The 15,090-nt window shown below is 42.0% G+C and overlaps 1 protein-coding gene across 1 annotated transcript; it reads left to right on the forward strand.

Moving 5' to 3' along the window:
• The first annotated feature begins 1,120 nt into the window (after positions 1-1,120).
• On the forward strand, positions 1,121-12,083 carry LOC147331772 (PIH1 domain-containing protein 1-like). The gene is made up of 8 exons (XM_086290460.1): positions 1,121-1,127; positions 1,245-1,372; positions 1,525-1,606; positions 4,246-4,342; positions 4,523-4,549; positions 4,629-4,716; positions 7,126-7,269; positions 11,842-12,083. The coding sequence occupies exons 1-8, from the start codon at positions 1,121-1,123 to the stop codon at positions 11,875-11,877; spliced, it is 609 nt and encodes a 202-aa protein (XP_086146586.1). The 3' UTR covers positions 11,878-12,083.
• The last annotated feature ends 3,007 nt before the right edge of the window (positions 12,084-15,090 follow it).

Raw genomic sequence — 15,090 nt, forward strand, 5'->3', positions numbered from 1 at the left:
CCCCTGAGCCACGGTCGCCCAAATCAGGCTATAAGGCAAAAAGAAAGTGCAGCTTTATGGTTTCATGGACAAAAGAATTTCTGTGGCTGCAATATGACGAGCTATATAACCAGGGCTGCACATAAGTGGTCCGCAGGTGCGCATTCGCTGTCGAAAAAAAAAACGCGCACAAGATAAGAAGTTGCAACGCGCGTTTGCGTACATAAGATTTTCAGGAGGAGGACAGACATTTGTTTAGAACTCTTAAAGATGTCGAAGAAGCTCCTTTAAGCAATTACTTTGGTGTTCCTCTACCTCCAAAGAAATGTCAGAAGGAGTCCGGACCACAAAAGAAGCACGTATTCTCGGAAAAGTGGTTGCAGGAGGTGAGCTGGCTTCAAACAAATGATGAACGCACAGAGATGTGGTGCAGAATGTGCCGTGAAAATCCCACTCTAGGACAAAAACAGTGCTTTTTATATGGACGCAAACGCGCGTTGCAACTTCTTATCTGGTGTGTCTTTTATTTTGACAGCGAATGCGCACATGCGGACCACTTATGTGCACCCGTGTAAATAACATAATGTTCTGCTGGGTGTGTTGTTGGTTTTCTCTCGATTTCTGAGTCGACAAGCGCCTTTGTTACTGGGACCAGTCATTTTAAGAAAGGCCCCCATTAGAACCCATGAGAAATGCAACAAATGCATTATTGCTCAGTCTGACTACTATGTAGTCTTCCTCTTTGCCCAGTATATCCAATAGCCCTCCTCTGCACATGTCAGTCTTGCCTCAAACTGCTTAACCTGAGCTGTTGGTCACTTCTATGTTCCAGCACGGATGGGCACATTTGCAGGATCATAAGTTACATTTTAGTCCACTGCCTGGATTTATTAAAATTGTCTTTATTTGGGGAGTTCCTGAATGAGGCTTCCTCTGTTAAAATCACCAAGAACAATAACTAAGAAGTCTGCGATTCTTTGGCAAGTGAGCACTGAGCCTGGTGTATATACGATGGTGTATATACGATGGTGTATATACGATGGTGTACACACACCGACCAGAATGAATGAAGGCCAATGGTTAATTTAAAGGTTAATGAAACAGTGTTTCTGAATAACGATAACATTGTAACACTGTAACAATGTACGGTACGTGTTGTTTACCTCATCTCTCAGTTGTGTATTTTAATGTTGTGACTGACTGGTCTAAGGTCTACACAACATCAGTCTGTATTCATCGTCTTTCCTAATTCAATTTGCCGACAGGATGGAAGCGTTTCAGCTTCCTGTGTTGTGGTGAAAGTATTTTTAATGTTTCTTTGTCTGTTTCAGGCTCTCAGGGTTGCACAGCTTATGACGTTGTCATTAACCAGGACTTCTTCCAGAAGTGTCAGGTGTGTTCATGTGCATGTGGTTGTTTTCCTTTTGCAATCAAAAAGGAATTTTTTATTTTATATTCCTTTGACTCCTCATTGCACTGACCTTCATTAACTTTCTTAATTTATAAACTCTGCATAAAAAGTGTTGTATGATTTTTGTCTTGCAGAAGGATCCCTTATTCCAGCAGTTTGTTATCCTCGTGTCTGTAGAGGGTTTAGAAAACAAATACAATCTGGAGCTGAGTAGAGGTTAGTGTGTCTGTGTGTGTCTGTGTTAATAATTCTTGTTCTGGACTAGAGCTGGGCGATAGAACGATAACGATATGTATCGCGATATAACTTTTACTCGATAGAGAAATTAAGCTATCGCGATAGATCTCGCCGCTCTTGTCCTCTTAAAAAAAAAAAAAAAAAAAAAAAAAAAAGGTCAGCCAATCCAAATTAAGCAGCGCAGAGCCGAACCAATCACAGCCGCAGCGTCACGTCGCGTGACTTGTTACGTACAGCACAAGTGCCAAGCCGCACGTGTGTTTGTTTGGGAAGCAGCCAGCGCGTAATGGAGGAAATGAGTGTGCCGACTAGAAAAATCAACCGAGCGTGACCGAAGAGAAAACAGATGATGGTTCCAACGCCGGAGAGATTGTCAAACGGAAGAGCCATAGAAGCTCCGTAGTGTGAAGGTATTTCGGCTATTTCAAGTCTGACAAAAAACAGAGTAGCGTGCACTGTAAATTGTGCCGAAAGCAAGTCTGGAAATACAATAAACTGGTGCATGCGTCACACTGTGCGCCACGTTATTGTTTCGGTGAAATGAATTTCTACAATACTGTTAATTCTACTCTCTGCAGTGTTTAAATGCTTACATATACACACAGTTACTGTCCCTCCACACATACGACTCGGTTCTGCTTCTATGCCCCAGCTTTGTTTACTTTTTCCCACCGAGGCTTCTAGACTTCTGATTGGCCAACATTTCTGCACGGTTAGGAATCTAGCGCCACCTGCTGCTTTGGCATGTTCATAGCAGCGTTTTCCTTCATTTCTGCCTTTATGTGTGGACGGGATTATTTTTTAAAACGAAAACGGAAAATCTCCGTTTTCAAAAATACCCGTGTACGTGTGGACGTAGCCTCAGTCTCTGACTGGAAGCGCTAATTCGTCATTCGGCTTTTGTCAGACTAAAGTAACTGTTAAAACTGTTTGAAAAAGCTCAGCTATACAACAAGGAGAGATTGAGAATTTCCTTTTAGTTCTCAGTTTATTTGATATTGACAAAAGTTAGTCAGTTTTGTCTGTTCTTCTGTAAAACAAACTAAGATTTATTTTTAGAATTAATATTTTGTTTCTAAGTGGAATTGACAATTTAGTCTGTTTCGTTTGTTCTATTTTGAAACTTAAACGCTTTAGCGGCTGCCTTTTGTGTAGTTTGCAATATTTGCCTTTATTTATCTGAAAAAGTCTCATGTTCCTTAAGTACATCTACCCTGTTGAACTTATTATGGGAAATAAATATTTAAATAAAAACAAGCTGCTGATTATTTCACATTTTACTTGTGAGCAACGGCACATTTAAATCTTACAAATATAGTTATTTGGCTTATATCGTAATAGATATCGTTATTGCCTGAAATGAAAAAAACATATCGTGATATGAAAAAATCTCATATCGCCCAGCTCTATTCTGGACGTACCCCGCGCTTGTTGTTAGGGGTGGGTTTCGATGATCGCGTTTCCAATTAAAATCGAGTCTAGCTTGAATAACGCCATATTATCAGATTCATTAAAATCCTGAATCGATTTTTAAATATAAATTTATTTTGCCCGAAACGCCAGAATCTCAGGTTAAACCTCACAAAATTTCAACAACCACTAAACAGCTAAAACAGCAAACCAGAGCATGTAAGCAGATTCTGCACAAAGACATAAACACAAAGCGCGGACCGCCGACGCATCAGAATCAGTGAGATGTCGCCTTTCTCACCTGACGACACGAACACGGACACGGTCGGGCTGAAAGCCGCCGGCGCACTGATGTTGATGTTTCGGGGGGTCCATGCTGTGTGTTTACGTCCTTTTTGCATTTGATTCTGAAGCTGCAGGTTTTATCTCTCCAAACAATATTGACTGAACCAGCAGCAAAAGAAGATCCAAACTAAACTTCACATTTCGCTTCACACAAACATCGTCATGAATTCACTCTGACTTTTGCTGTTTTGCTTCCACCACGATAAAAATCACATTTCATGCACAGCTCTCTCTCTCTCTCATGAACAGTTTCCCATCTAAAAATCTGTTTTCTGCATTATTCGCTTGCTTATCACCCACCAGTCTACCGTTGTTCACAGCGCTGTCGGCCGCTGTGTTTTTTACTTCTGACAAGAAAGCCTCATTTCTGCTGTTTAATCGGCTACTAAATAGATTTAAACTTTTTAAAATTATGCAAAGTTGCAAAATGCTTAACTGTGTCTCTAATAAAACCTCTGTAACTTTGCTCTGCTTCACTTCAGCAGCATCAGGTAATGTTCACATGCTGATTCATGGTTTTCTTCTGTTTTTGATCTACTGCAGAATATTTTTAAGGTCATCTACTATAAAATCCCAGGCCAGGAAAATCTCCTTCACGTTTTTCTGTGTTTTATCCTCAGTTACTTTGACACAAAGGCCTCTGCTGTGATGCTCACACCTTTGATAAAGTCTCAGAAGTGTCAGCTTTTTTTTTATAGATATAAAAATATGGAAATGTACTGATAAATGATAAGAATTATAATATTTCTGACTGTTCAAGGCAAAATTTCCACGATTGGAATCGAATCAGGACCTTGTGAATCGAATCGATTCTAGAAATCAGTGACGATACCCAGCCCTACTTGTTGTGTGTGTTTTTGCAGAGTGGAAGGTCCTGAAAAACAGAAAGTTTTTGGGTTCTGTCAGTGAGCAGAATATCCGCACAAAGAGCAGGCCGGTCATTGAAGAGCTGCAGCCTCCGTATGTACCCCCACTGTGCTCAACAGAAAACACACTGACACACATCATTGCACTCGGCTTACTCAATAAAGATGCAGGCCAATTTGCATCACTGCTGTAGTTTATCATTTGCAGGAATTGCGGTTTCAGTATAATTTGCAACACATGTTGAAATTTCTTTGGCTTTCTTTCATCCCGCAGGGAGAAGTCACCCGCAACCACTAAGAGGTGAACCTTTGTTCATTGTCCTGTTTGTCTCATTTTCCACGAAAAGCAACGTGATCTGAAATGTCAACCCTTTCCTCAGTTTGCGCAGACCAGAGTTCACGATGATTGTTGAGCCTCCTGCTGGTGAACCAGAGTATCTGATTGCAGAGATAAAGCTTCCCGGAGTGGTGAGATATTAAACAAACACACATAATTAACCACACATTTATTTCAGTCCTCTCTGCCTACCTGTTTCTTTCAGGGTAGACGTCATCCTCAAATACAGGCTGGTTTATTTTAGCTTTACTTTGCTGTTAGGGAAAATGAGATGAGATTAAAAATGTTTTGAAGGTCATTTTTTGTTGTTGCTGTCACAGAGCTGAGGTGTCTTAGCAAGGCACTGGTGTGTGTATATATCTACCGTATTTTCACGACCATAAGACGCACTGTGCTAAAAGGCGCAGTCTCAGTTATGTGTGCCATTACTGTATTTAACACACACATAAGGCGCACTGGATCATAGGGCGCATAAAAGTACCGTATGCGTATTTAAAAATAAAGCGGGAGCAAACCTGAGTTCGGTACCTTACTCACATTTCTATTGCCAGTAATCGTCATCATCAACAACACACAAGCATACAAGTGTGCGTATTTAAAAATAAAGCAGGAGCAAAACAAAGTTTGGTACTCACGTTTTTATCATCAATCAAACCCATGGAAGTCCTCATCCTCTGTGTCTGAATTGAACAGCTGCGCTAAATCTCCATCAAACATGCCAGGTTCACTTTCTTCACTGTCAGAGTCACTTTCCGTGCCGTGCGGCTCCTCGGAAACGATGCCGGCTTTTGCGAAAGCTCGAACAACAGTGCCAGCAGACATGTTAGCCCAAGCATCTACAATCCATTGGCAAATTGTGGCGTAACTCGCCCGGCGCTGCCTTCCACTCTTAGTGAAACTGTGGTCTCCACCGGTCATCCATCGCTCCCAGGCCGCTCGCAGCCTTACTTTGAACGGGCGGTTCACACCGATGTCCAGCGGTTGGAGTTCCTTTGTCAGGCCTCCCGGAATGACAGCAAGCTCACAGTTCATTTGTTTCACTAGTTTTTTCACATCGGCTGTGAGATGGGCACGCATAGAGTCACAGATCAACAGCGATGGTGATGCGTGGAAAAAACCACCTGGTCTCCTTACATACACCTCCCTCAGCCACTCTTTCATCATTTCCTCATCCATCCAGCCCTTTTCATTTGCCTTAATGATGATTCCTGCTGGAAACTTCTCTTTAGGCAAAGTCTTTCTCTTAAAAATCACCATAGGCGGCAGTTTCTGTCCATTAGCATGGCAGCCAAGCACAACAGTGAAAGAAGACTTTTCATACCCCGTTGTGGTTATTGCTACCGTGCTGGTCCCCTTCTTCTCCACAGTGTGACTCACCGGGATGTCAAAAGTGAGCGGGACCTCGTCCATGTTAGTGATGTGGCTGGGCTGGATGTTTTTGTCGCCGATGTGTTTGCTGCAGTAGGAGCGGAAGATGGCCAGCTTTTCCTTATAATCCGCTGGAAGTTGCTGCGCTACCGTAGTCCTGGTCCGGATGGAAAAATGGCACCGTTTCATAAAACGAAAGCACCAAGACGGACCTCCTTGGAAATGTTCAATGTTCATCTCTTCAGCTAGTGAAACTGCTTTTAGTCGAATGGTGACCGTCGAAACGCTTCTCCCGCTCGCTCTTTGCTCGATGATCCACCGCTCGAGTCTTTCCTCCAACTCGAGCCAACTCAGCTGCGTTTTCTTGACCTGCCGGAGCTTGTTTTCCAGCTTCCTCCATTTGCGAACCATCGATTCGTTAATCTTAAATTCTCTCGCCGCTGCTCGATTTCCATGTTCCTCCGCGTAGCTGATGGCCTTCAGTTTAAACTGTGCTTCATAAGCGTGTCTCTTTGCCATTTTCAGGGTTGTTAAAACAACGATGTCTTGCATAATGCACATACCTGTTCTTTTATACAGGTATGTGCGATTGTCCCGGTATATACGATCAACGCCCACACTTCACCCTTTAACGTTCTCATGGTGTTCTCTACTACGTCCTCCTTACAACACATAGGGCGCACCGCGCTATAGGGCGCGCCGCACTTTTTGAAGAAAATCTAAGACTTTTAAGTGCGCCTTATGGTCGTGAAAATACGGTAAGTGTTAGGGTTTGCGTTTACCTTGAGCCTTTACCCCAGCCTAGAGAAAACATAGAGGAGGAGCAGTACGTCTGTCCAAAACACACTGATATATTTGTCTTTGAATATATCAGAAACAAGAAACAACCTGAGTGGTTAACTTACACTTCAGTGTGGAAACCACTCTCCATTTAACAAAGTCCAGCATAAAGTTAAAAATATGCCTATCTTGTTGTTTAAATATTTACACCAAGCTTACAATAGTCACATGTACCTGATGGCCTCCACAAACAGCTGGAGAGGTCTGTGCCAGTTGGCTAAAATTAAAAAGTTGCTTTCTTAGTTATTCTTGCTCAAAACCATCTTAAAAGTAGAGATCGACAGCTCTGCTCTTAAACACGATGATACGATATGTTGATGTCTCCTGCACAGGGGTCGTCTCGCTCTCTGGTTCTGGATGTGGGGGAGGATCGACTGGTGTTAACGGCTCGGCCCTCGCTCTTCCATCTTGACATCTTCCACCCCTTCCTGGTTGACCAGGAGAACAGCGTGGCACAGTACAACAGCAGCACACAGGTACAGAAAATATACACCCTGTTCTTGGACCCTGTCACATACAGGATTGTGTTCGATGCCCATTGTTGTTTTTGGGATTTATACACGAGCTTCTTACCAAGCAGTGCCACCAGCAACAGCAAGCTTGCTGAGGTCAGCATCACTTTAAGTGTGGCTATGTTTCTGGAAACTGCGGCGTAGGACTAAATGTGCTCTGAGGTCATTCTGTAAAACCTTTTAACCCATCATGCACATCCTTTCACTCTGGAGAGAAAACAGAGCAGTTGAAGAAAATTCAAACGGGCACAAGAAGAACGTGCAAGCTTCAGACTACAAGCTGTGCCATGTCATGTCGACTGCAGTAACACCAGTTTAAATATTAATGTGCTATAGAAATGTTATACAGCAATATCATTGCTATTGCAACACATTCCTTAGTGCAAGAGCAGTGTGTCAGCCTCAGAAACTTGAGACAAAAACACACTGTGTGGGCCTTATTCCAGGAAGCTGGTTGGTTAGTTTGTTTAACCTTCACATTAGGGAAACTCTGGTTTTCTGTTCTGGAAAGAGAGTAAACTCATCTTACCGGGGTAAGAGAGTGAGCAGGTTCAGTTCAAGAGCAAGTTGATCTGTAAAAGTTTATGTTTTTACAGTCACTGAAATCCCAGTCAGATGTTAATTTGTAACTTTGTGTCCTTAACACGAGCACTTTAATAGTTGTTCAGTCCTTGAACTATAAGAAGACAGCACAGATTTAATATCGTCTCAGAAAAAGATCTCTGCTCTGCATCTTTGTAACTCTGAGACTCTGAGACAGTGATGATGTCCACAGTAGGGCTGCCACAAATAGTCTAGACTATTAAAATCGTCGACGACTAAGTTAATAGTCGACGCGTCGTTTGAAGCTTTGCAAGATCCTGAAAGACGCAGGAATAAGTAGTAGGATTTAAGAGTGTAATAACGGACTGAAACAGAAGATGGCAGCACTGCATGTACAAGGATGCCAGCTGCTGTTAAGCCCAAAGAAGAAGAAGCTGTGTCCGGTATCGTAGTTGTGTCCAAATTTAGGGGCCGCATCCTTCGGAGGTCGCATTTGTAGGCCGATTACTTTACAGTGTCGCGATGAAGGGTGTCCAAATTCGAAGACTCCTCCAAATGCGGCCTTCATTTCCCTGGATTTGAAGGATTGGTCGGGTGTATCCTTTGTGGCCCAACCTATCCCAGAATTCATAGCGCGGCCCAGCCAGTTCCAGTTTCCAACAATGGTAGCAGCTATTTATTTTCATATTACTCTGATTATTCTTTCTCGGTCACAAAATAAACTTTTAAGATATTTTCAGGTGAGAATGTTGCTGTGTAAACTCCAAATATCTGCTCAGTTTATCAAGACATCACATATTTGCAAAAGCGCTCCGACGTTTTCGGACACGTCTGTTACCCACCAGCTCGTAGCTAGCCGGGGTTCGAGGCTCACGAGAACTGGCGAGAACAACGAACTCCCTGCACATCCTTTTCGCTACTCAGGTTAAACATATATAAGTCACTTTGATAACTTAAAAATGTTATTGTTTGGCTTTTTTCAGTATTTTATTTGTTCCTGAGTAAATCGGTTTGGCTGAGATTAAAGTTATAGTTTTTACACAGCTGAATAAACATCAAGCAGACAAATGATTAAACAGAAGTGTGAGATGGTAGCGCTAGTCCACAGAGACTGTCAGTTTCCCCTTTATAATATGCTACACACTGATCAGTGATCAATCGTTAGATGTATAAGTGATCACACTGATGGGAAAATATGGCGTTGTTTTAGTGCCTCTATTCTGAGCACACGTAAAAAAAATGTTGTGTGTTGAGGAGAAAATGATTTTGAGCGAACAAATTAATTTCTGCATGCAAGAAATGTATTTCAGTGTTTGCTAGTATCCACACACTCACAATAGCAGCCCCTCTCGCTCAGTTGTTGGCATTTGCTCTTGCTCAGATCTCTGCGGACCTGCTCTCAGTGTGTCGTTCGCGCTCACAACATTTCTGCTTCATGTGCGCTCAACTCTTTCTGTACACCGTTAGAAGTGTGTCACAAAACCAACCAATCACAGACTTGGATGCAAAAAAAATCTAACTGGCTGTTTTGGTCTCCAATCAGCTTGCTAGCTACTGTAGCCAAACCCAGGCAAATATCCCAGAATGCATTTCTTCCAAACCTCAAATGAGGCAGCGGCGGAGGAACGCAGAGTGGCGGAGTTTAAAATATTACTCTTTCTGGATCACAAAATAAACTTTTAACATACAAAAGTATTCGGCCCCCTTGAACTTTCCCACATTTTGTCACATTACAGCCACAAACACGAATCAGTTTTATTGGAATTCCAGGTGAAAGACCAACACAAAGTGGTGCACACGAGAGAAGTGGAACGAAAATCAGACATGATTCCAAACATGTTTTACAAATAAATAACTGCAAAGTGGGGTGTGCGTAATTATTCAGCCCCCTGAGTCAACACTTTGTAGAACCAGCTTTTGCTGCAGTTCCAGCTGCCAGTCTTTTAGGGTCTGTCTCTACCAGCTTTGCACATCTACAGACTGAATCCTTGCCCATTCTTCTTTGAAACAGCTCCAGCTCAGTCAGATTAGATGGACAGCGTTTGTGAACAGCAGTTTTCAGATCTTGCCACAGAGTCTTGATTGGATTTAGATCTGGACTTTGACTGGGCCAGTCTAACACATGGATATGTTTTGTTTTAAACCACTCCATTGTTGCCCTGGCTTTATGTTCAGGGTCGTTGTCCTGCTGGAAGGTGAAGCTCATGGCTTGTGGCAAACTGCAAACGGGACTTCTTATGGTTTCTGTTAACAATGGCTTTCTTCTTGCCACTCTTCCATAAAGGCCAACTTTGTGCAGTGCACGACTAATAGTTGTCCTATGGACAGATTCCCCCACCTGAGCTGTAGATCTCTGCAGCTCGTCCAGAGTCACCATGGGCCTCTTGGCTGCATTTCTGATCAGCGCTCTCCTTGTTCGGCCTGTGAGTTTAGGTGGACGGCCTTGTCTTGGTAGGTTTGCAGTTGTGCCAGACTCCTTCCATTTCTGGATGATTGCTTGAAAAGTGCTCCGGGGGATGTTCAAGGCTTGGGAAATCTTTGTGTAGCCTAAGCCTGCTTTAAATGTCTCAATAACTTTATCCCTGACCTGTCTGGTGTGGTCTTTGGACTTCATGGTGTCGTTGCTCCCAATATTCTCTTAGACAACCTCTGAGGCCGTCACAGAGCAGCTGTATTTTTACTGACATTAGGTTACACACAGGTGCACTCTGTTTAGTCATTAGCACTCATCAGGCAACGTCTATGTGCAACTGACTGCACTCAGACCAAAGGGGGCTGAATAATTACGCACACCCCACTTTGCAGTTATTTATTTGTAAAACATGTTTGGAATCATGTCTGATTTTCGTTCCACTTCTCACGTGTGCACCACTTTGTGTTGGTCTTTCACGCGGAATTCCAATAAAACTGATTCATGTTTGTGGCTGTAATGTGACAAAATGTGGGAAAGTTCAAACTTTTGCAAGCCACTGTATTTTCAGGCGAGAATGTTGTTGTGTAAACTTCAAATACCTGCTCGATTTATCAAGACGTCACATATTTGCATAAGTGTTCTAACGTTTTCCGAGATGCCTGTTACCCACCAGCTGACCGCACAGCTGGACTGGCCATCGGGCACACCCGGTGGGCCGATGGTGATTTTTTCTTTTTATGTTTATTTGTTGTTTTTGTAACGGTATAAACAATGAAAGGTGGTGGATTAGCCAATTGGTCATGATCGACTCTGGGCTGGACCAAGTACAATACATCTGTATTGAGGTGAAGTGTTAAAACATTCTTTTAAATGCAGCTGCCCTGCATTTTTTCAGCTAAACGTGAAACGACTACAGAGCTCTGGTTATCACAGAAACTCAGTAAAGCATCCCTGCTGTGGCTGTTAGAGAGCCAACATCTATCAGTGAAGGCTGACATTAGATCAGATTAGAAAACTGTGGAGCATTAAAGCAAGGTTTGCTGTGAATGTCATTAATCATTTTTATCTAATAATTCAGAAATAATGAAACGAGGTTGATAAATATCATGGTCAGCCCTCCATTTACCTGTTGCCATGGTGAATCCTGATCTCAAAGTTGCATTGCTGGATGCTTTCTTTCCCTACTGATGTAGGAGTACTCAGGATAAACACTCGGATGTTTTGGAGTTTTCTGCTCGAGAACACCCGAGTTGCGAGTTGATCCGTTACAGTTTGTTGGACATGCTTTCTGGAATAAGAGGAGGAGATGCTAGCAGGTGGTGATGTACGACCCAAATCTGCAAGTGCCAAATGATGAACAGTCAAAATAAATCTGAAATAAGTATAAAAATGAGTGAATTAGCAGACTGCACAACGTGAGATGACGAGTAACAGTTCAGAATTCAAATGACGCAGCAGCCACAGGAACCACACCAGCAAAGAACAGCTTAACGTTGCAGCAAACATACACACACACACAACTCAGTCAAATTCAGTCTTTTAACCTGCTGTACGATGTGTTTCTGTTTTCTTTCCCCCAGATCCTCACAGTCACCATGCCCGTAGTGTCTTCATGAAACTGCAGAAGTCTTGTTCAGTTTGTGATGTTTCTTTAAAAAATAATACTGCAGCAATAAAAGTGTTATTCATAAAGTCGTTTAGTGTTGTTTTTCCATTAATCCTCAGTTATCACAAGGATAATCTGGAGGGCCTGAAGTCTGTAAAACCTGTTTGAAAGTTTTCTCAGGCTATTGCCCCACAGTTCATGTTTATTTTTCTTTTCTAAAGCAGATGTTTCAGCAGTTGTTAGACCTGTCAGTGCTTTGACATTTTGAAATATTCACACACCATGTAGTAATTACAGGTAAGTTTCACGTGTCGATGACATATGTTATAACAGGGAAATCGCTCGAAGGTGGAAAAGAAAATATTAATAACACTTCACATTTTGCTAATCCTGTAGCAAAGCCTCTAATCTCTGTGAAACTCCTGCTTAATGAGCACCTGTGGCGCGATTTACCTGTCTGAACTGCTTTCCAGGCGTGGCTCCATTTGCTGCCAGCTGCTGGTTCTTTGTGTCTGGTGGGAAATTTATATGTTTTCAAAACTTGGAAAGATTTCAGTTTTATCTGTGAAGCAATCTTGATGTTGGATAGGTGAAGATTCTGTAACTGAAAGCTCAGAGGTAATCAGCTTGGAGTAAAAACATGGTGTTGTCAGATATGTTTGCGACGATTAATGAAATTACCCACAAGTATCTGTGAAAGCGCTGGAGGATCCTTTACGACAGGAAGCTCTCAACATGACTGACAAATCACAGATCTTGGAAAAATTAGTGTTTTTTCTTTTTAAAGGCATGGCATGATCTGCTGATATGTTCTCAGGCTGCACAGGCTGTTACACCCTCGGCTCATCAATGAATGTTATTACCCAAGCATCAAACAGGCCGCCTGGAATTATTTTGCAATTTTGGCTGTAAAATTACACAATACTTCTGATCTTTCAGAAACAATTTGGAATTTCCCAAACATTCATCTCTCAATCAGGAATTGTCCCGCACACATTTCCTCACCCATTCTGATCTGCTCAACGGCACCCTCCCCTGTGTTCGTATCACTCTTATAACTCAGCAGTTTCAGAATCAGCTCCTTCAACACAAACATTCACGTCTGTGTCCACACAAGCCGTTTAAAACAAGTAGGTCTCTGTAGTTTGTTTGTTTGTTGATTTGATTCGACTGCACTTCTTTTAAAGCAGTTTATCAGCCCACAGTCGCCTTCAAATGAAAGAAAAAAACTAAATAGTAAAACTTGTGTTTTTACATCTTTTTCTGCTGATACCAATTAATGACCATTAATACTACAAAGTAAATAAATGAAAGATGAACAAATCACATTTTTCTAGTATTTTACAAACAAATTTCTTACAATTTAAGCACAAACAGTCATGTAGAAGGGGAGTTCACTTCTCATCATCAAAGTGAACTGTATGTTGTAAATTGAGTTTTATATTCCAGGTATCCTGGGACTATCCATCCATCCATTTTCTTTCACTTAATGACTTCAATGCCACAAGGCGAGAAGCAGAATAGTGTTGATATAATGTTTCCTTACCATGCATGTGTATGCGTCACCAGAACAGGTGGCTTTGCTTGTTCATGTGTTCATTATTTGAATTGTTTCTTTTATTGATTTTAGTCACCGTGAATGATCAAAAGCTGTCTCGGGTCTTGGGGAGGAAGCCGTAACATTAAAAACAGTTTTGATTTAGTTATTATTTCCAGTTCACTCCGGGATGGGGCTGGATATCTGGTGTCCTACACTACCCATGTGATCCAAGTCTTCAAAGAATGAACTCTTATCCAAGAATCTCAAAATAACCTTTGAATATCAGTTGTGTGTTCACAGCAGATCACCAGACTGTTCCATACATTTTCCTAATACTCGCCGAACTGTCCCAGGTAGCACAACAATCACCATTATTGCTTGTTTTAGCTTTAGCGCTGAAGGTCTGATAAAGCTCATCAATTTATGTGCACAGAACTGATGACCTTTAGCTTTTGAATCTGATTGACTACATTTTATTAGACTGTGTAATTGTCCTAGAAGACGTTAGCGTGAAGCAGTATGGCCTCTATAGAGGTTTCGCAGATAGTCCAGCCACTCGAGGATGGCATTGCCAGAAGGTTTACTGTTTCCCAGCATGCTCTTAAGAGCATGGAGGAGATTCTAGGAGACAGGAAGTTACCCTACGAGATCTGGACAGGGACGTAGAAGATCCATAACCCATCAGCAGGACTGTTACCTGCTCCTCTATGCAAGACAGAACAAGATGAGCCATGCCAGAGCTACAAAATGACCCTCAGGTGGCCACTGGTGTGAATCAGGAACAGACTTCATGAGTTTAGCCTGAGGTCCTCTAGTGGGTCCTGTGCTCACTACCATGGAGCATGATTGGCATTTGCCATAGAATACCAGAAATGACACGTTCACCACTGGCACCCTGTGCTTTTGTCATTAGGTTGTCTTTTGAGTTTCCTCATAGGTTACATTTAAGTCCTGGAGTTTTCTCTTTTTTAAGCCTCCCCTTTATTCCCTGTGTCCTGGTGTTAGTCTTAGGGTGTATTCCAATAGCCAAGAGAAGTGACCTGGAAGTATCTGCGTGGCCACCACAATAAGAGCTGTTCTAATTTTCCAAAAACAAAGGAAAAACTCTTGAGTGCTTCCTTTATTGCACAGGAAACACTGGAACCATCTTTTAAGAAAGAATAGGAGAGACTGTCATGCCATAATTCATCGCGGCGAACTATTCGACGAACAGTCAACATCATAAACAAAGTGGTGGAGATCATATAAATGTTAGCTGTAGCTGGATTTTCCATTTCATTGTAAGCTGAACTGATCAAAGTGTGTTTAAGGTTCTGTAAAATCAAAAAGAAAAGTTTGTTGAAATTAATTTTTACTGTCCTTTTCAAATTTTCAGCTGGAAGCTTAGGGAGGAGGGAAAGGGGAGCAAAGGAGTTGCACCAGATAACAAGAAAATATTCTGGTTTAGATGCTATGGGGCAGATTTAGTAAGAGGACAACTAACAGAAACCTCTTTTATCAGGGCTGTGTAGTGTACTCACTTGGTGTACATTAAAAGTTGTTGGTGCACTTGTACTTTTTCATATTCTAGTAAGTTGCTTGATTGCTTTTGTTTGTTTATATATAAACAGTCCTCTGAAACAAACAACACACTTTTGTTTGTCTCAGAGGACTGAGACTCAGATTCAGACTGAGACTCACTGT

Source organism: Aulonocara sp. 'chitande type north' Nkhata Bay, linkage group LG4 (genome assembly GCF_057382095.1).
Source record: "Aulonocara sp. 'chitande type north' Nkhata Bay isolate Kocher_YH1m ecotype deep benthic linkage group LG4, A_spYH_male_GT1.1, whole genome shotgun sequence".
Classification (NCBI taxonomy): Eukaryota; Metazoa; Chordata; class Actinopteri; order Cichliformes; family Cichlidae; genus Aulonocara; species Aulonocara sp. 'chitande type north' Nkhata Bay.